Genomic DNA, 18,463 nt, shown 5'->3' on the forward strand with positions numbered 1-18,463 from the left:
AAAGGCCTATTTATACTCTCTCTCTCTCTCTCTCTCTCTCTCTCTCGATGGAACAGGAGAAAGGAAGAACAGAGAAAGGGGAAAGTAGTTCTGCTGTGGTGGTGGTGCTGGTGCTGCTTGGATAAAGGGGGAGGGGAAGGAGGGGAAGGAAACGACAGGAGGGGGAAGAAGAGGAAGAGGAGGAGGAGGAGGAGGAGGGGGGATCTGGCCTCCTCCGCCAATCAATACGACCCTTCCCTCCTCCTCCTCCTCCTCTTCCCTTCTTCCTCTTCAATGCATCTAGTGTAAGGGGATGACTTTAATACACAAATACCCACGCACATACATACATACATACATACATACATACACCCACCCACCCACACACACATGTACACCTAATAGTAATCCCCTCCCACACGCACATAAATACACACACACTCACGCACATGCGCCTACACGAACGCACACACCCACGCATCTGCCCTCCAGCGCCCGCCACGCACACACACACACACACACATACCCCCCATTAGGACTGTTACTACCATCACCATTCACTTAACCAAACAACCATTAGCACCCCCCCTCAACCACCACCACCATCATCACTACCACCAGAGAGAGAGAGAGAGAGAGAGAGAGAGAGAGGGGTCCAGAATATGAGTCCGTTCCACATCTGAAAAAATATCCATTCACTGTTTTTTTCGTCTTCGTCATTGGACACACAAAAAAAAAGAAAAAAAGTTCCCATTCAGAAATCTAAACTTGGCTTCATATTAAACTTGAACGAATAGAATCAATAGATGGTGGTGGTGGTGGTGATAGTGGTGGTGGTGGTGATGATAGTGATGGTGGTGGTGGTGATGATAGTGATGGTGGTGGTGGTGGTGATGATAGTGGTGGTGGTGGTGGTGGTGGTGATGGCCTTCGTCGATAATATATAATCAAACCTACTGCAACTTTTTTTTTTCAACAGTAAACAGCTCTACTACTACTACTACTACTACTACTACTACTACTGATGATGATAGATACATAGATAAATAGATAGGTAATGGTAGTAAACAAAAAAAGAATCCAAGAGTCTATACAAAGAGATTCAATGCCATGGTAAAGTATTTGAATCTCCTGAAGCAACACCATCTATTAATAGGATCAAATTCTATACCAAGAGTTTCAGAGACAGGATCGAATCGTCTTTAATAAGCTTCCAGAATCCTCCTTGGGCCTGCAGTGTTGCGTATGTGTGGTGGTGATGGTGATGGTGGTGGTGAAAAGGAAGAATAGGTGTTTGATTTCATGTAGCATGGTGACAGGTTCGAGAATGGTATTGAAAAATGGTAGTGGAGTATTGCGTGTCTTACTGGGTGGTGGTGGTGGTGGTGGTGATGGGCTTGTTTTGATGTGGTGGTGGTGTTTGTGTGGTGAGGTGCATGTGGCGTTATAAGTTGTGGTGTGGTGTGGTGTGGTATGTCAAGTGTGGAGTAGAGAGGTATGGTGTAGGGGAGGTGGTGGAGAGCAGTGGTGGTGGTATGGTGTTGGTGGTGGTATATGTGATGTGGTAAGCTAGTCTATGTTGGTTGGTAGTGTGGAATATAGTGGAGAGATATAATGTGTGTGTGGTATGGTGGAATGGTATGGTGTGGTGTTGGCTAGTGTGGAGTATAGTGGAGGTACAATGTGGTTTGGTGGTGTGGTTGTGGAGTTAGTGTGGTCGGAAATACGGTATCCCTAACCCCACTCCCTTTAACTCCACATGTATCGATCCTTATCTGTCCTCGCCTCCACTCCCCAACTCTCTCTCTCTCTTTAAATATCCACCTTTCATTTGTCTTTCTTTCCTCCCTATTTCTCTATCTATATATCTACCATTCCTCTCTCTCTCTCTCTCTCTCTCTCTTACTGGTATACCACTACTTCCGTGACTGTCCTTCACTACCACCACCACCATCACCACCACCACCATGCCTGCACGCTACACTTTGCCAATACAGAAGTGGGTGTTTTTTTCCTATACCTATCGATATTCTGATAGCCTAGACGACCACCACTACTACTACCACTACTACTACTACTACCACTATCACAACCTTCAACTTCCCATACGTCTTCTCTCACTAACTCGTAAATACACGTTATCGACACACCGCATTGCTATTTTCCTTTATTTACGATGTTCTTTTGTTATTTTATCCAGTGAATGAGTGTTATTGCGGATATATATTGCTTATTTTCCTGTTTTTCTGTCTATGTTTCTTTCTTTTTAGGTCAATAATGAAAGAATGAATGATGAAGGAATAGATGGATGAAGGTTACGCTTTAAGACTATGAAAGAAAGAAAGAAGAGAAAAAAGAAATTGGAGAAGAGAAAAATGTGAAAAAAAGTCTACGGATAATGTCAATCATATTTCACTTGGTCTGAAATTATAAACCCCGTGTGACCGTACGTAAACAAATATATACACACACAAACCACTTTCTCTCTCTCTCTCTCTCTCTCTCTCTCTCTCCCTGACCTACGGCACTGCACACTTCCTAACCAAGCGCGCCCCAGCCCCGGCCCGCCAAAAATAGCCTAGTCTTTTGTTTGTCATTTAAGGAACATTTTACAGTGTGCCAATAATTAGACTGTACCTATATATAGCATCCAGGGTTGACATTATTCCTATTGCTCATCCTCCTCCTCTTCTTTTTCCTCTTCTTCCTCTTGTAGTTATTGATGGGGACATGAGATAGGAAGGGAAGAATGGAAGGGAAGGGAAAAGAAACAGAGGAAAAAATATGAGAAAAAAAGAGGAAGTGGAGGAAGGAAAGAAAGACATGAGATAGAGAGAGAAGGAAGAAGGAAAGGGAAAAGTATTAGAGAAGAAAGAGGAAGAACGGAGAGAAGAGGAAGTGGAGGAGGGGGAGAAAGAGGGTGAAGAGGAGGAGAAAAATGAAGGAGGAGGAGGAGGACAGGAAGAAGAGTGAGAGAAAAGAGATTTTGGAGAAGAGAAAATGGTAAGAGAGAGAGAGAGAGAGAGAGAGAGAGAGAGAGAGAGAGAGAGAGAGAGAGAGAGAGAGAGAGAGAGAGAGGTGGTAGGTATGTTAGATCGACCGACTCTTTTGTGAATAAATAATATGCTTTGATTTCCTCTATTGTTGTTTTTATTGATCTTTATTGTTTGTTGGAGACTTTATTATTTACACTTTGTCCCCTTTGTCTTTCCACGATTAATTGTAGCTATTGTTTGTTGTTGTTATTATTATTATTATTATTATTATTATTATTATTATTATTGGTGCATATACTAACAATACCACAACGACGATAGGCCTATTTGAATGTACTTTTGCTATCCGACATTTTTTTTCATTATTCCATTTCCCATTCTTCATCTTTTTATCTATTTTTGTTATTGCTATTAATCTTATTTTCATTTTTTTTCTTTATAATTCTGCTACCAGCCTTTATGTATTCAATTTCGCATTCTTATTCTTATTTATTTATTTATGCTTAATACCACTCCTCTTGTTCTATTATTATCATCACTATTTTAGGCTGGTTCCAAAATATTCAGTTAAGGGCTATGTGACGGAGATGAACCCCAAGGCCACGCGCAGCTATAACCCATTACCTTTACCTACGTCACTGTCCATCTACGTATTATAACCTTCCCATTTTCCTTTTTTCTTTTACCTAATTTTATCATCATTATTATCATTACTGTCCTATCTACGTATTAAAACCTTTCCTCTTTTCCTCCTCCTCCTCCTCCTTCTTTTCCTCCATTTTCTCTTCATATCATTATTACTATTACTACCCAATCTACGTATTAAAACCTTCCCTCTTTTCCTCCTCCTTCTTTTCCTCCATTTTCTCTTCATATCATTATTACTATTACTACCCAATCTACGTATTAAAACCTTCCCTCTTTTCCTCCTCCTCCTTTTCCTCTTATTTTCTCTTCATATCATCATTATTACTATTACTACCCAATCTACGTATTAAAACCTTCCCTCTTTTCCTCCTCCTCCTTTTCCTCTTATTTTCTCTTCATTTCATCATTATTACTATTACTACCCAATCTACGTATTAAACCATCCCTCTTTTCCTCCTTCTCCTCCTCCTCCTCCTTTTCCTCCATTTTCTCTTTATATTAATCATCATCATTATTATTAAAGGAGACGGCACTTAACTTAATACCATAACAAGATTTCCGGGAATAATAATAAAAAAAAAAAAAAATTGCGCCATTACTCCACTAACACGGCGGCAGAAGTGACGTCAACACACACACACACACACACACACACACGATGATACTTCTGCACACATTGGCTTCTTCCTTCTCTTATCACCCTCTAACTTACAGGCTTATGTATGTATGTATGTATGATGTATGTATGTATGTATGATGTATGTATGTGTGTATGATGTATGTATGATAGTATGATAGTGTGTGTGTGTGTGTGTGTGTGTGTGTGTGTGTGTGTGTGTGTGTGTGTGTGTATGTATATAATGTGCGTGTATGTGTGTGTTTCAGTGTGTGTGTGTGTGTGTGTGTGTTAGGTGGAGGTAAGTAGTTTATATAGACAGTCATATAATCTCTCTCTCTCTCTCTCTCTCTCTCTCTCTCTCTCTGTGGGTTGGAGGTCAGAAGGTCACTCTCCTTGACCTCGCATCTCCAATATTTAGAAGCAACCGCAAAGATACGCAGTTCCCGACACACACACACACACACACACATACAGGGAAGGAAGGAAAATTCTGGAACATTTCTTAAGGATTTTTCTCTCATTTCTGGAGGTAGAACGGAGAGAGAGAGAGAGAGAGAGAGAGAGAGAGAGAGAGAGAGAGAGAGAGAGAGAGAGAGAGAGAGAGAGAGAGAGAGAGAGAGCGCAATTAAGGGGGACGAGGAAGGGAAGAGAGGAATTAGGAAAAAAAGGAAGGAAGGAGGGAGATGAAATAAGCAAGGAGAGAGGGAGAGGAAAATGGGAAGGAAAAGGAGATAATGAAAAAAGGAAGAAATGACAAAGGGGAATAAAACCAATAAGAGGGGAAGAAGAGAAGGAAAAAAGAAAGAAAGAAGAAACAGAGGAAGAACGAAGAGAGAAGAGGAAATAGAGGAACGAAACAAAGAGGAAGGAGGAGACGGTGAAAAAGGAAAGGAGGAGGAAGGGAGAGAAAGAAAAATAAGAGAAAAGATAAATTGGAGGAGGAGGATATGGAGGAAACAGAGAGAAAAGAAAGATGGTGAAGGAAAGGAGAAAAAGGAAAGGAGGAGGAAGGGAGAGAAAGAAAAATAAGAGAAAAGAGAAATTGGAGGAGGAAATGGAGGAAATAGAGAAAAGAAAGATGATGAAGGAAAGGAGAAAAAGGAAAGGAGAAGGAAGGGAGAGAAAGAAAAGTAAGAGAAAAGAATAAAAATGGAGGCGGAAACTGGAGGAAATGGAGAGGGTAAGGGAGATGGAAAATTACTGGAGAAGGAGGAAGTGGAAGGGTGGAGGAAGGGGGAGCGAGAGAAAAAAAAAAAGAAGAGGAAACGAAAGGAGGGAATAGGAGATAAAAATAGATAAAAATAACACGAAGAGGAAATGGAGGGGAAGGAAAACAGGAAGAGAGAGAGAGAGAGAGAGAGAGAGAGAGAGAGAGAGAGAGAGAGAGAGAGAGAGAGAGAGAGAGAGAGAGAGAGAGAGAGAGAGAGAGGAAAGAGGAAATAAATAAGAAACAAAAAATGGAAGAAGAGAAGAAGGTGGAAGAGGGGAAGGAAAGAGGAAATAGGAGACGAAAAATGGAAGAAGGAGGGAAAGAGGGAGAGAAAAAAAAAACAAGGTAGAGAAGAGAAAAAGGAAGGATGAAAGAGTGAGAAGAGAAAGGAGTAAGAGAGGAAGTAGAGGAAAAAAAAAACCGAGGTAAAGAGGAAAAAAGAGGAGATAAGGAAATATAAGGATGGGAATGACAGGAGAAAGGAGGAAGAGAGGAAGAAAAGAGAGAAATGGGAAAGATAAAATGAAGTGAAGGAAAGGAAGGAAAAGAAGAAGAACCCAAGAAGTAAATAATAAAACAAGGAATAGAGAAATAAAGGAAGAAAATTAGGTGAAGCGAAAGAGGAAGAAGAGAAGGAAGAGAGAGGAAGCAATAAACACAAATTGGAGGAGGAAGAGGAGGAGGAAGTGGAGGAAAAAGAAAATGAGGAGATAAATAAAGACAAAAAAACAAGAAAACAAGTAAATATAAGATTGAGCAAATTAATTAAATGGAGGAAGGAAGAAAGAAAGAAGGAAGGAAGGAAGGAAGGAAGGAAGAAGAGGGGAAAGAGGAGGAGGAAGAGGACACGGAGGAAAGAAAAACAAGACAAAAAAAAGAGCAGATAACGAGATGGAAGAATGAGGGGATAGATAAAAATAAGGAATAAAAGAGGAAGAGAGGAAGAAAAAAAGACAAAAGGAAGAGAAAGAAGGAAAGGAAGGAGGAACTAAGGGAAAGAGAGATGACACAGAGGAGGTGGAGGAGGAGGAAGAATAACGAGGAAGAGGAAGAAGGAAAGAATGAATGGGAGACGAAAGAGAGAAAGGAAGTGAAAGAAGGAAAGGAGAAAGGGAGATAACATAGAGGAAGAGTAAAGAGGAAAATGAAGAAAAAAGATAAAAGGGAAACATAGAAGAAGTGAAAGACGGACACAGAGGAGGAAGAGGAAGAGTAAAGAGGAAGAAGGAAAGAAAGAGACAAAAGAGGGACAGAAGGAAGTAGATAAGGACAAAACAGAAGACTCAGACAGATAAGAGAATGAAGAGGAAGAGACGAGGACGGGAAAGGAAAGAAGGGAGACAGAAGGATGTAGTAGATAACAGATAAGAGAGAGAAAGAGGAAGATAAAGGGACATAGAGGGGAAGGAAAGGAAGGGGAAACAAGAGAAGACAGAATGAAGATAAGGAAGAAGAGAAAAGAGAGAAGAGGAGGGAGGAGAGGAATGAACGAAGAGGAGGAGGAGGAAACAAAGAAGACAGAAGGAAGATGATAAAACAGAGGAGGAGGAGGAGGTGGAAGGACGAAGAGGGGAAGGAAGAAGAAGAAGAGGAGGAACAGACAAAAAGGGATAGGAAAGAAAGAAGAAACAAAACGAAAAATACAAAAAAAAAAAATACGAGGGGAGAAAAAAGAGGAGGAAGAAAAGACGTAGAAAGGAAGGAAAGGAGGGGAGGCAAAGGGGAAGGGGGAGGAAGAAGGGGAGAGGGGGGAGGGGAGAATTTAACGGCCCCTCCCCTTGGCAATGAACCAGCAAACTCCTCTCTTCCCCTCCTCTCCTCCCCCCCCCCCCAACACAAATACACCCCTCTCCCCTCCCCTCCCCCCCAACACAAATACATCCTCTCCCCTCCTCTTTCCTCCCCTCCCCTTCTTTCCCCTCTTCCCTCCCCTTCCTTCCCCTCATCTCCTTCATCATTGTGTTTAGTTCGCCTTCCTTGACCTCAAAAACCTTATCCTCTCTCTCTCTCTCATATACTCCCTTCTTCCATTCTTTTTTTTTTCTTTTTCCTTCTTTCTCATTATTTCTATACTTTCATTTTTTTCCTTATTTAATCTTCATTCTCTCTCTCTCTCTCTCTCTCATATCCTTTTATCTACAACTGTATCTACCAGACTTCCCCTCTCTCTCTCTCATATCCTTTTATATAAAACTGTATCTATCAGACTTCCCCCCCCCCCCTCTCTCTCTCTCTCTAAAGGTCACAGATGCATAGACTAACCTTTGCCTTACACGGGTAAACACACACACACAAACAAACAACAACAAGAGCAATGAAACTCCTGACCTTCAATTTAGTTTCTTTTTAATATTCAAACTTCACAGATAAAAAAAACCCCGCTTATGTACAGACCTTTCTACAGACGGAAAACTATATTATCAGAATTATTAATATATTTGTTTTTTTCTTTCTATATAAACTTCATAATCATAACCTTCCGAGTCTCAACAGTATATAAAAACATTGCGTGTCAAAAATCATCATTTAGAATTATTTACATTAACATTTTTTTTCATCTTATTTATCTTTTTTTTTCCATTATTTCTCATTTCGTTTGTATAAAAAAGTGAAACGTGCCAATGACTGCGTGTTCGTGTGTGTGTGTGTGTGTGTGTGTGTGTGTGTGTGTGTGTGTGTGTGTGTGTGAACGAGTGGCCACTTCAGAGGGCGAGGAAAATAAACACGGTTCTCATCCCCCCCTTCTCCCCTTACACCATCATTATTTTTCCTATCTTCCTCCATCCATATTGCGTCCTTTCTTGTGTGCCCTTAAGCTGTCTTTGTTGTATAAAAAAAAAAAATAAATAAATAAAAATCTACTCCTCTCACTTCCATCCTCTCTCCACAACCCTTCCTAACATTTCCATCCACCTTTGAACTATTCATTTTACAGCTTCCACCGTCTACACATCTTCCACCACCTCCCTATCCCTTTTATCCCCAGTTCCTAACCCTTCCTTACCTTCTACACTTTCCCTCTCTTCCTTCACCTCCCTTAACCTTCCCTTCTCTCCTTCTTTATCTACAGTTTGCTTTTGTTTCACCCTCTTCTGATCTCTCTTGGCATCTTTTTTCTCTCCTCTTTTCTAAGTCTTCTTCACTATCTACACTCTATAGTCCACCCTCTATTACCCCCTTTCCCTTTGTTCCCTTTCTTAACCCTTCCTCTATCTTCTCTCCCACCCTTCTTCAATATTTACACTATCTCTATTCTCCTCCTTCTATATCTTTCTACCTCCCTTTAATTTCTCAATCATTCTTTACCAATAACACTTAATTCTCTGCTCTTCCTATTTCCTCCATCTCTTCCTCCTCCTCCTCCTCCTCCTCCTCTTCCTCAGTTATGTTATATTTTTTGCAGTTTTCCCTCTCCCTCACTTCCCTTTCCTAACTTCTTCCACACTTATACATCTCCACCCTTCCCCCATCCACCCTCTTCCACCTGCTCTTTCCCCCCCTCCCCCCAACAGGTAACACACACACACACACACACCTGGTCTTGGGGGTCCCTTGAGGTAGGTAAGGGTTCGTGTCTGTCTTCCTGGATGGCACCAATGGTCTTCTTTTTCCTCTTTTTTTGGGGGAAGTATTTTTTTTTAGGAGAGGATTTATGTGCTGCTCCTATGCCCCCTTCATGGTTTTGGGGTGAGGGGAGGAGGAGGAGGAGGAGGAGAGAGGAGGCGTGAGTTAGTAGCTGGGGTCTTTCCTTCCTTCCTCTCTTCTCTTTCTCCTATATCTGTGTTTTTTCTTACTCTTTTTCTTGTGGCCGAGTTTTTGTGTTACGTGAGACTAATGACCCTTTAGAAACACTCCTGGCAGTATACTTAAGAGCAGTGTTGCTTACTGTGTTTGGAGTGCAGTTTTCTATCGGTAATGTGGTGTTACAAAGAGCAGTCAGTCGTGTGTTAAAAACTCCCATTTTATCCGACAAGAGAAGTTCTAAGGAAAGCTGGAGGGGGTTTGTTTAAGAGGTACCTATTCTTTGCTTAACACCCTCAGTTTTTTCCTTTTCCTGTACACCATTCATTCATCTTTCATCCCTCCATTTTATCTGACAAGAGGAGAGGTTCTTGGGAAGGCTGGAGGGGTTTATTTGACAGGGATTCTTTGCTAACACCCTCAGTCTTTTCCTTCCCTGTACACCATTCATTCATTTTTAATCCTTGAATGGCTTGGGGGCAGTAAGAGCTTCTTTGTTTCATTGAGAGGAGTGATGGTTGGGGCGTCCTTTCCTCTCCCCCTTCCTGCCAGTGTCCTCCTTTGCTGTCGTCTGTTGGCACCGTCACCCCCTCGGCCTACAGCCTCCCCAGCAGCCCCACTTTCCGCCTCACGTCGTCCCAGGTCTTGGCAGCACGCTCCCTGGCCTGCTTGGCACCCTGCTCCAATAGTTGGTCCAGGTGGCCGGGCTCCTGCAGCAGGTGGTTCATATGCTGCCTGATGGGGGCGAGGTGCTCCACCACGGCGTCGGCCACCACCAGCTTGTACTGGGCGGTGGTGAGCCCCTCGCTGGCCTTGGTTATCTCCTCCAGGGTGCGGCCCGTCACAGCACTGTCAATTACCATCAGGTTGGACACGCCGGGCCGGGCCTCGGGCTCGTAGAAAACCTCAGAGGTGAAGTCTGTCACGGCCTTCTTGAACTTTTCCCGCACCACATCAGGCGCGTCGCTCAGCGCCACACGCCCCCGAGGGTCCGGCTCGGACTTGGACATCTTCTTGGTGGGCTGGCGCAGGCTGCGAAGGCGTGCAGCGTCCTGGCCCAGCACCAGCGAGCGTGGCGGGACAAAGGTCTGGCCGAACCGTGTGTTGAAGATCCGGGCCAGGTCCGCCGCCAGCTGGATGTGCTGCAGCTGGTCCTCCCCCACGGGCACGTGTGTGGCGTGGTACAGCAGGATGTCCGCCGCCTGCAGCACGGGGTACACGTACAGCCCCAGGGGGATCTCCTTTTGCTTGGCAGACTTCTCCTTGTACTGGGGTAGGTGGCCCAGCCTGGCCATGGTGGTGAGGCAGCCCAGCACCCAGGCCAGCTGGGTGTGCTCTGGCACCCTGGACTGCTGGAACACTATGGCCTGGCCGGGGTCAATGCCGCAGGCCAGCAGGGAGGCGGTCATGGCCAGGGTTTGGGCGTGCAGGGTGGCAGGGTCCTGGGGCAGTGTGATGGAGTGCAGGTCCACCACACAGAACAGCACGTCGTCCCCGCCCTCCTGCAGCTCCACCCACCGCCGCACGGCACCCAGGTAGTTTCCCAGGTGCAGCTCCCCTGTGGGCTGGATGCCGGAGAAGATGGTCCTGGGGGTGGCGGGGGCCTTGGTGCACTGAAGGGCAGGGCTGGTGTGCAGCCCATGACCCAACAGGCTCCACCTGGGCCTATGAGGTGCCTGCCTGCTGGCCCGGTGCTCCCTGCCCCTGGCCTGGGGAGGCATGCAGGGGGGGGCCACACTCTGGGGTGGCATGGAGGAGAGGGCCCTGCAGGGTGGGGGGGCTGCAGGGGTCTGCCTCAGGTAGCGGGCAACCACAGGCAACACCTGTGTGTTTCTTCCTCCGCGCACTAAAACCATCTCCCCTTCTGGCTTGCTTTCCTCCCTCCTCTTGGCCTTCCTTCCTCCTTCTTCCTGCTGGAGACATGATGCATCCACTTAGCAGGTCCTCTCCTCTTCCCCGCCACACAAAATCATTAGCTTAGTAAACACAGGTGACTCACGACAGGTGTGGCAGCCACCACCACAGGGCTCCCTCAAACCCTCTCCTTAGGGTTTACTTTATGGCCTGGTATGTTGGGATCACTGCCTGGTGCTTGCTCACATTACGGGTAGTGTACATTTCCCAGTAATCAATGCAAACCCCTTTTCTAGAACGATACATTTCTGGGAAGTGCTCTGAATTATTTGTTTGCCTTTCAATGAAGAAAAGTAATGGTGTGGACCGACCCCTCCTGCTGTACCACCACACTCCTGTGTGTGTGTGTGTGTGTGTGTGTGTGTGCGCGTGTGTGTGTGTGTGTGTGTGTGTGTGTGTGTGTGTGTGTGTGTGTGTGTGTGTGTGTGTGTGTGTGTGTGTGTGTGTGTGTGTGTGTGTGTGTGTGTGTGTGTGTGTGTGTGTGTGTGTGTGTGTGTGTGTGTGTGTGAGTGCATGCGTGTAGCCATGTATGATAGGAATACTGCTGTGCTGTGTCTAAATGGGAGGGGGGGGAGGCATTGGAGAATTAACTGTACCATGCAGCACTTTGGGTAAATTACGAGTCTTTATTCAAAATGTCACTGTGAGCCTTCTTTTTATGCTTGTGTAGCAAAACCAAGAACCTGTAGAATGTCTTCTTTCCTCTTCTAACCAGCAAAAAAATAATCTAAATCTTTAAACGCTATCGATAACTCCTCTTACACTCACACATACACACACACACACACACACACCACAAAGACCATGTCCCACATTTCCCACTCCGGTCACAAACACATTTACTGCCGGAGCACATCAACATCACACATTCACATTCCACACACATCACCAGACTCAAACACTGCCTTGCCCCTTCCTATTGCATTTCCGGGAACAATCATTAGCGTGAAAGTTAATCTTGGGTGACGGCACTTCGTAAACAATGCAGGTGGGTCTTGGTGGCGGTACTCGGGGTAACCTACAGAGACCCTATATATTGATTACCAAGGATAGAGTTGAGCATGACTTTACTAAGCATACACTGGGATATCATACAGAGGAAGAGTTTATTATTCTCTTTGTGACCCTACACTGATTGCCATGGAAAGCGTTGCCCTGAGAGACTTTAACCCGGTAGCAGCGGGGATCATGGTTCTTAAAGGTCCCTCTAAGCGAGAATAATGAAAAAAAATCACCATTCACGCAAACCATTTCATAATATACATCAACGCATTTGTGATCAGTTTATGCATCATCTATTTTGGGGGGTTTATATCATGGCAAAAATTTGGCCCGTCGTTTCTACACGGTAAAGCCACAAATTTGGCCCGTCGCTGCTACAGGGTTAAGCACACACTGGGATATCAAACAGAGACAAGAAGTTTATTATTCCCTCTGTGTCTTGTATGAATGTCAAAGGCTGCATAGTAAGAAGTGATGAAGTAGGGATACAATGTGTGTGTGTGTGTGTGTGTGTGTGCTGAGTGGATGCATTGTGCGGGCCAGTCCTCCCTTCCTTAAACTATGGTGGAAAATCAATGTTCTAGAGACACACTATGCACCATTCTGAAGATAGTGATCCAAGTGCACTCACACACACTCACACTCACACACTTTCCCACCTCCTCCCACCCACAATTCCACTCATCCAAATCTAACATCCCTCTCGTGTATGTTAATGTCAACTCTAGCAATTAAACCGGTAGCAGCGACAGGCCAAATTTGTGCCATGATATAAACCCTCCAAAATAAATGATACATAAACTGATCACAAATGCTTTGATATATATTATGAAATGGTTTGTGTGAGTGATGATTTTTACTCATTTTTCTCGCTTAGAGGGACCATTAAGAAACATGATCCCCGCTGCTACTGGGTTAAGGAACTAGTAATATGCAAATAGGTAAACACACACACACACACACAAAGACACCTCTCCATTCAAAACTGACCTCTCTTTTGGCCACTCACTACTTTTATATTTTTTTAGGAGCAGCATTTAGTGGGCTATTTTTTCTACACTTTTTTTGTTTTTTTTTGTGCCTCTGAGCTGCTTCCTTTCCTGTAATAAAAAAAATATATATAAAAAAATCCCACCACCTCCTACACCCGCTTCCCTGTACGTCATAGAATTATCTTTTTACATAATTCCACTCATTCACATTCTACAAGACAGGACATCCTCTTTTACAACTCTAGCAAGGAGCTAATATGCAAATGGGTAAATCTAAATACACACACACACACACACACACACACACTTCTTCGACTTAACTTTCTTGCACAATTCCACTCATTCACATTGTCCAAGAAAGGCCATCCTCTTTGCGTAAAATGTCAACTCTAGCCAACTCTAATATGCATGAGCTAACTCCTCTGCCTCTGCCTGCCACACCGAAAACCTGATGGCAGAATGGATGGCAGACACGATGAGCCTGGTAAAGGTCACCCTGCTGCCCCCCCCACCCCCTCACCCCCTCATGCCGCCCTACACCCCAGCCTCACTAAAGGGAAACTAGGGTAATACAATAGCGAATAATTTTATATACCCTCAGTGTGTTTATATATAGAAGAGAATAGTATGCAGTTATTTACACTACATAGGAGAATGGTTACCAAATTATTCATATTGTAAAGTATGGTTAAAAAAAATAATACCCATATGAATGCAATAAGTAAGATCAATTGAACAAATACACATACATACTTACATATATACACACACATATATACATTCATACATACACATACATACTTATACATACACTCTGGTACACATACATACTTACACACATCACACAAAAAGAGTAAGAAAACACAAAATAAAAGAACAAAAGAACAAGAAACTACGTCATTCCTCGGTAGACTATTTGACGAGGCCATAAAATATAACCAAGTGCATCTCAAGGCAATATCCAGAAAGACTAACAACCCTCATCAAGTATTTACTGCATGGATTACTCTTTGATCAGGACATAATGGCATTTTAGTGTAGGAAGCTCTCAGGAAGCCATTTACTGAAGAGGAAGTGCAGGGGAGAGAAAGAATGGGAGGAAAGAGAAGGGGGAGAGGGGGTGCTGTATTTAATGAAGGAGAATTGTCGCCATCGAGATTTGGCACGGGGCCTACTGGGTGAGACCTGACCGCTGGGGTTGCCAAATGTCTCGACGTATTGCCAGGATAACCCATGCTAACAAAAAGGAAAGGAGGGATTGAATGATATGACGCAATTTTCTTTTTACAGGGAAAGCCGACTTTTTTGGTATTATTCTAGTGTTTGCCCATACTCACCCCTCGCAAACAAAAATTTTCCTCCACCACCCACTAAAAAAGTATGCAATTGAGACAGATTCCGCGTCCCCCACACGAAACCCCGCATTCCCACAGGTCCCCAAGCTTGTTTTTGGGGTTACGGGAGATTATGGGCAAACACTAGAATTTTACCACTTTTTTTTTGCATACCGTGTTAGAGAAGATGCTCGAAATTAGTCTTATGTTGAGGTAATGAATTGCTTGGAATTAAACAGTGTGGATTCGTTTGTTGGTATATTATTCAAATGTGAGAGAAATGTAACTATGAAAGGGGCAAACCATGCATACTTCCAAATGATGAAAAGACAGATTAAGCGAGATGATGCAATTCTCTTTCTAAAATCATAAAAAGAATTGAATGTCTTATGCAGTGAGCCAATTCTTTCTTTTTCATACTGTTAGAGAAGATGCTGCAAGTTTTTTTGATGTTGGGGTCAATTAACTGTTTGAAATTAATAGTGTGGCTTCGTAAGGTATGTTGATATAGAGTTAAAATACACAAGACATACAATTCTACTAGATGGAACAGATTACAATACCCTGGCACCATTCAAATATATCCTGGTGTTAATATGATGATCCTTTACTCTACCAGGAAACGATGGAAGCAGTTTTGTAGAATGAAGAAACTTGTTAAAAACTTTGCGGGTAACTTTACAAGGAGGAACAAAGTAAAAGGACCCCAGACTGTGAAAAAAGTAAAGAAAACGTTGCAAGAAAGAACTGACAGGCCATAACACCCCTTCATTATCCTGCCGTGAAAGTTAGTAATGATTATAATTTTTCAGGACGGGACAACTTTGCAAGATGATACAAAATGGGGCTCTATTTTTAGACTATGAACTTCAGCTCTTACTGCCCCCCACCCCCATGACACCCCCCCCTCTCCTAACATCCCCCACTAATTTTTGTTTCACCCCCCCTCTCCTAACACTCCCCACTAATTTTTGTTGCCCCCCCTCTCCTAACACCCCCTACTAATTTTTGCTGCCCCCCCTCTCCTAACACCCCCCAATGGTTCTTGCTGCCCCCCTCCTTACACCCCCTACTGATTTCTGCCCCCTCTGCCCCCCAATACACCCCCACTGATTTTTATAACTTTTTAACTACTTCTGGAACGATAGACTAGATGACGTGATTGTGACATCCCATAAGGTGGGTAGGCGGTGGCTGAGTGGTTAGCGTGCTGGGCTCACATTCATCACGCCATGGACAACGTCGGTTCGAATCCCCACACTACCACCTGGGATTTTTCAGTCACCGCCGAGTGCCCTAAGACTACCCACATGCTGTCCTGAAGACCACCCATCAACCCGGACTATAGAAGAAATCGTCCAGTGAATCAAGAATGAGTTCCAGGGGGCAGCATGAGCCAAGCATAACTGGCGCCACTATAAAAAAAAATGCCTGTGCCATGATGGGCTTGGGCCAACCAACAGTTAGGCGCCTGAAGAAAGCCTACAGGTGCTATAGGCTGAAATGTAAAAAATAAAAAAATAAAAATAAATAAATAATAATAATGTTTCCATATAATTAATTCCACCATCCAATAAAGAGAGGAACCATGAGTGCCAATAATGAACCAGAATATGCATAAGGTTGACATATGAAAGAGATAGGTCAGTAAATCTTAGCTCAGTGATTCTGGATGCTTCTCTCGGAACCTCTTTTTTTTTTTTTATAGTATACAGGAACCGTTTCTTCCTTAACGTGTATCTAATTACCATCATTCTCCTCATTATCCATTATCAATATCATTAAATTTTCAAAGCTGTAAGGGTTAAATGAAAGTGTACAGATGGAAAAACATGGAACCAATCAATATCTTTCAGGGGAGTGCTCAGTTTACTTAGACAAACAATGAAAAAATACATATAATTCTAATCTTAACTTTTTCCCTAGTCTCCCCTTCCACTCTATGACCCCAAAATCCCTCTGGAATGAGCCAGAATGAGCAATGAGGTAGGAGGGGAGGAGGGGAAGGAAGGGGAGAGGGGGGTCAATGATGTCTGTCACCCACACTTGCGTCAAAGCTAAAACAGTGAATTTATGGCTTTTTTTTTTTAAACTCACCCCTCCCCCCTACACCCACCTTCCCCCTCTCCCACATCCCCCCCCTTCCCTTCTACAGCTGGAAACTTCAAATCATTTATCCTTCCCTTGAAGTTCATAATTACAGAGTACAGTTTAAATTTATGTGGTATGATTTTAGCTTCAAGGCACTTACATATTTGAATACTAATTACAACTTAACTACAGATGGTGCCCTTGAGACACAGAAATAGAACATTTTTTTCTCATGTGAATTTAAACGTCACTGGAAATAAATACTACAGATACAAAGATACATATGATCAAAGAGAGAGAGAGAGAGAGAGAGAGAGAGAGAGAGAGAGAGAGAGAGAGAGAGATGACGCAAGGATAACAGGGACAGATAGCCCCACAGACACCCCCTACTTCACACACACACACACCTGCAGGAGATCAATAGTTACAGCAGGAGGTCTTAGGCGGCCCCGGGTGTGAATGGCAACGCCCACACAATAGTAAATAGAGATCAATGAACGAGAGGAGGTTCTAAAACATACCTTGACATATACGCACACACACACACACACGTACACGCCCCCACACGTACGTACACATGCGTTGACCTTCACATATTTATATACGTACACAAATTACCCTGTTGCCGCATGTTATTATTCTATGTAAGGTTAAAGAGGAGATAGTGGAGAAGGAATAAAGAGGAGGAGGAGTAAACAGGAGTAAAGATGAGGGAACAAAGGGGAGGAGGAGTAAACAGGAGTAAAGAGGAGATGGAGGAGGAATGGGGGAGAAGGAAATGCCGAAAGAAAGGAAGTGGAGGGGGAGGAGTAAACGTAATGAAGGAAACAGAGGAGGAATGAAGAAGAAGAGTGAGAAGAAAGAGGAGGAGGAATGAAGAAGAGACAAACGATAGAACGATAAGGAAGAAGGAAAAGTCAGGAGATGGAGAAGGAATAGAGGAAAAGCCATGAAGGAAAAGGAGATAGAGAAGGAATGAAGAAGTAAAAAGGAAGGGAGATGAAGTAGTAAAGAGAAGGAAATGAAGGAATGGAATAGTTAAAAGGAAGAAAAGGAGAAGGAAGGAAAAGAAAGAAATAATGAAGGAGACGTAAAAAGGAAAAGTTAAAAGGAAGGAGATGGAATAAAGGGAATGAAATGGAGGAATTGGATAGTAACAGGAAGAAGGAATGGAGAAGAAAAGAAGGAAAAGAATAAAAAAGGAAGAAAGAATAACGAAGAAAAGTGAAGACAGTTTTAACCCCAGATCAATGAAGACAACAGTGAAGCAAAACAGTTAATGGGAAGAAGAAAATGAGAGGGAAAAGAATAAAAAAGGAAGACAAATATAGAAGAAAAGAGGAAGAGTCAATTTAAACCCAAGATCAATGAAGACAACAGTCAACCCCAACCCGGCCTGTCACCGCTAAACGCCCACCACGCCCACGATAACCCTCACACCGCCTCTCCATGCCCTAAATTATAATCCCCATGCTTTGAAGGTACTCACGGTGAGGTGTTAGGAAGCGGAGAGGTAGAAGGTGACAAAGGCGCTGAGGGTTATTGATCGTGTCCTTCCTCGCCAGGCAGACCACACCTTCTGAGCCCCAGACCCCGGCCGCCCTCCACCAAGCCTCCCCATCCATAAATTACACCGTATTCACGCCATTCAAAAGCATCATCGTAATTTTTCTGGGTTATGATAATTTTTGGGGTAAGTTAAGTGGGGTTTAAAGGGTTTTCTAAGAGCGTATTGCATGATAAGAGAGTTTTTAGAAGGTCTTGTTGCCCGTTATCGAGTTTTAGGTCCTGCTGATTTTAGTGCACTGTATATTTTTTTAAGTTCCTACAGTAATTAACGTGTAAATACGTAAATTAGTTCAGAGATTAAAATGGTGGTCATTAATCCATTTATAACAGTGTTTTCATCTTCTCAGAGGCCAAGACCCGACCGCCTT

General features: G+C 43.4%; 1 protein-coding gene across 2 annotated transcripts; it reads right to left on the reverse strand.

Moving 5' to 3' along the window:
- Positions 1–7,780: 7,780 nt before the first annotated feature.
- On the reverse strand, positions 7,781–18,124 carry LOC127004965 (tryptophan--tRNA ligase, mitochondrial-like). 2 transcript variants are annotated; one of them, XM_050873282.1, is made up of 2 exons: positions 18,016–18,124; positions 7,781–11,103 (listed from the first exon to the last, which is right to left on the reverse strand). In XM_050873282.1, the coding sequence occupies exon 2, from the start codon at positions 11,047–11,049 to the stop codon at positions 9,790–9,792; it is 1,260 nt and encodes a 419-aa protein (XP_050729239.1). In that variant the 5' UTR covers positions 11,050–11,103; positions 18,016–18,124; the 3' UTR covers positions 7,781–9,789. The 2 variants fall into 2 exon arrangements, with proteins under 2 accessions (XP_050729239.1, XP_050729238.1); XM_050873281.1 differs by having other exon boundaries at positions 7,781–11,106; positions 18,016–18,117.
- Between the last annotated feature and the right edge of the window lie 339 nt (positions 18,125–18,463).

Source organism: Eriocheir sinensis, chromosome 29 (assembly GCF_024679095.1).
Source record: "Eriocheir sinensis breed Jianghai 21 chromosome 29, ASM2467909v1, whole genome shotgun sequence".
NCBI lineage: Eukaryota > Metazoa > Arthropoda > Malacostraca > Decapoda > Varunidae > Eriocheir > Eriocheir sinensis.

Coding starts and splice junctions, on each gene's coding strand:
- LOC127004965 (XM_050873282.1), bottom strand. CDS start 11,049: ATGGTTTTAGTGCGCGGAGGAAGAAACACACAGGTGTTGCCTGTGGTT.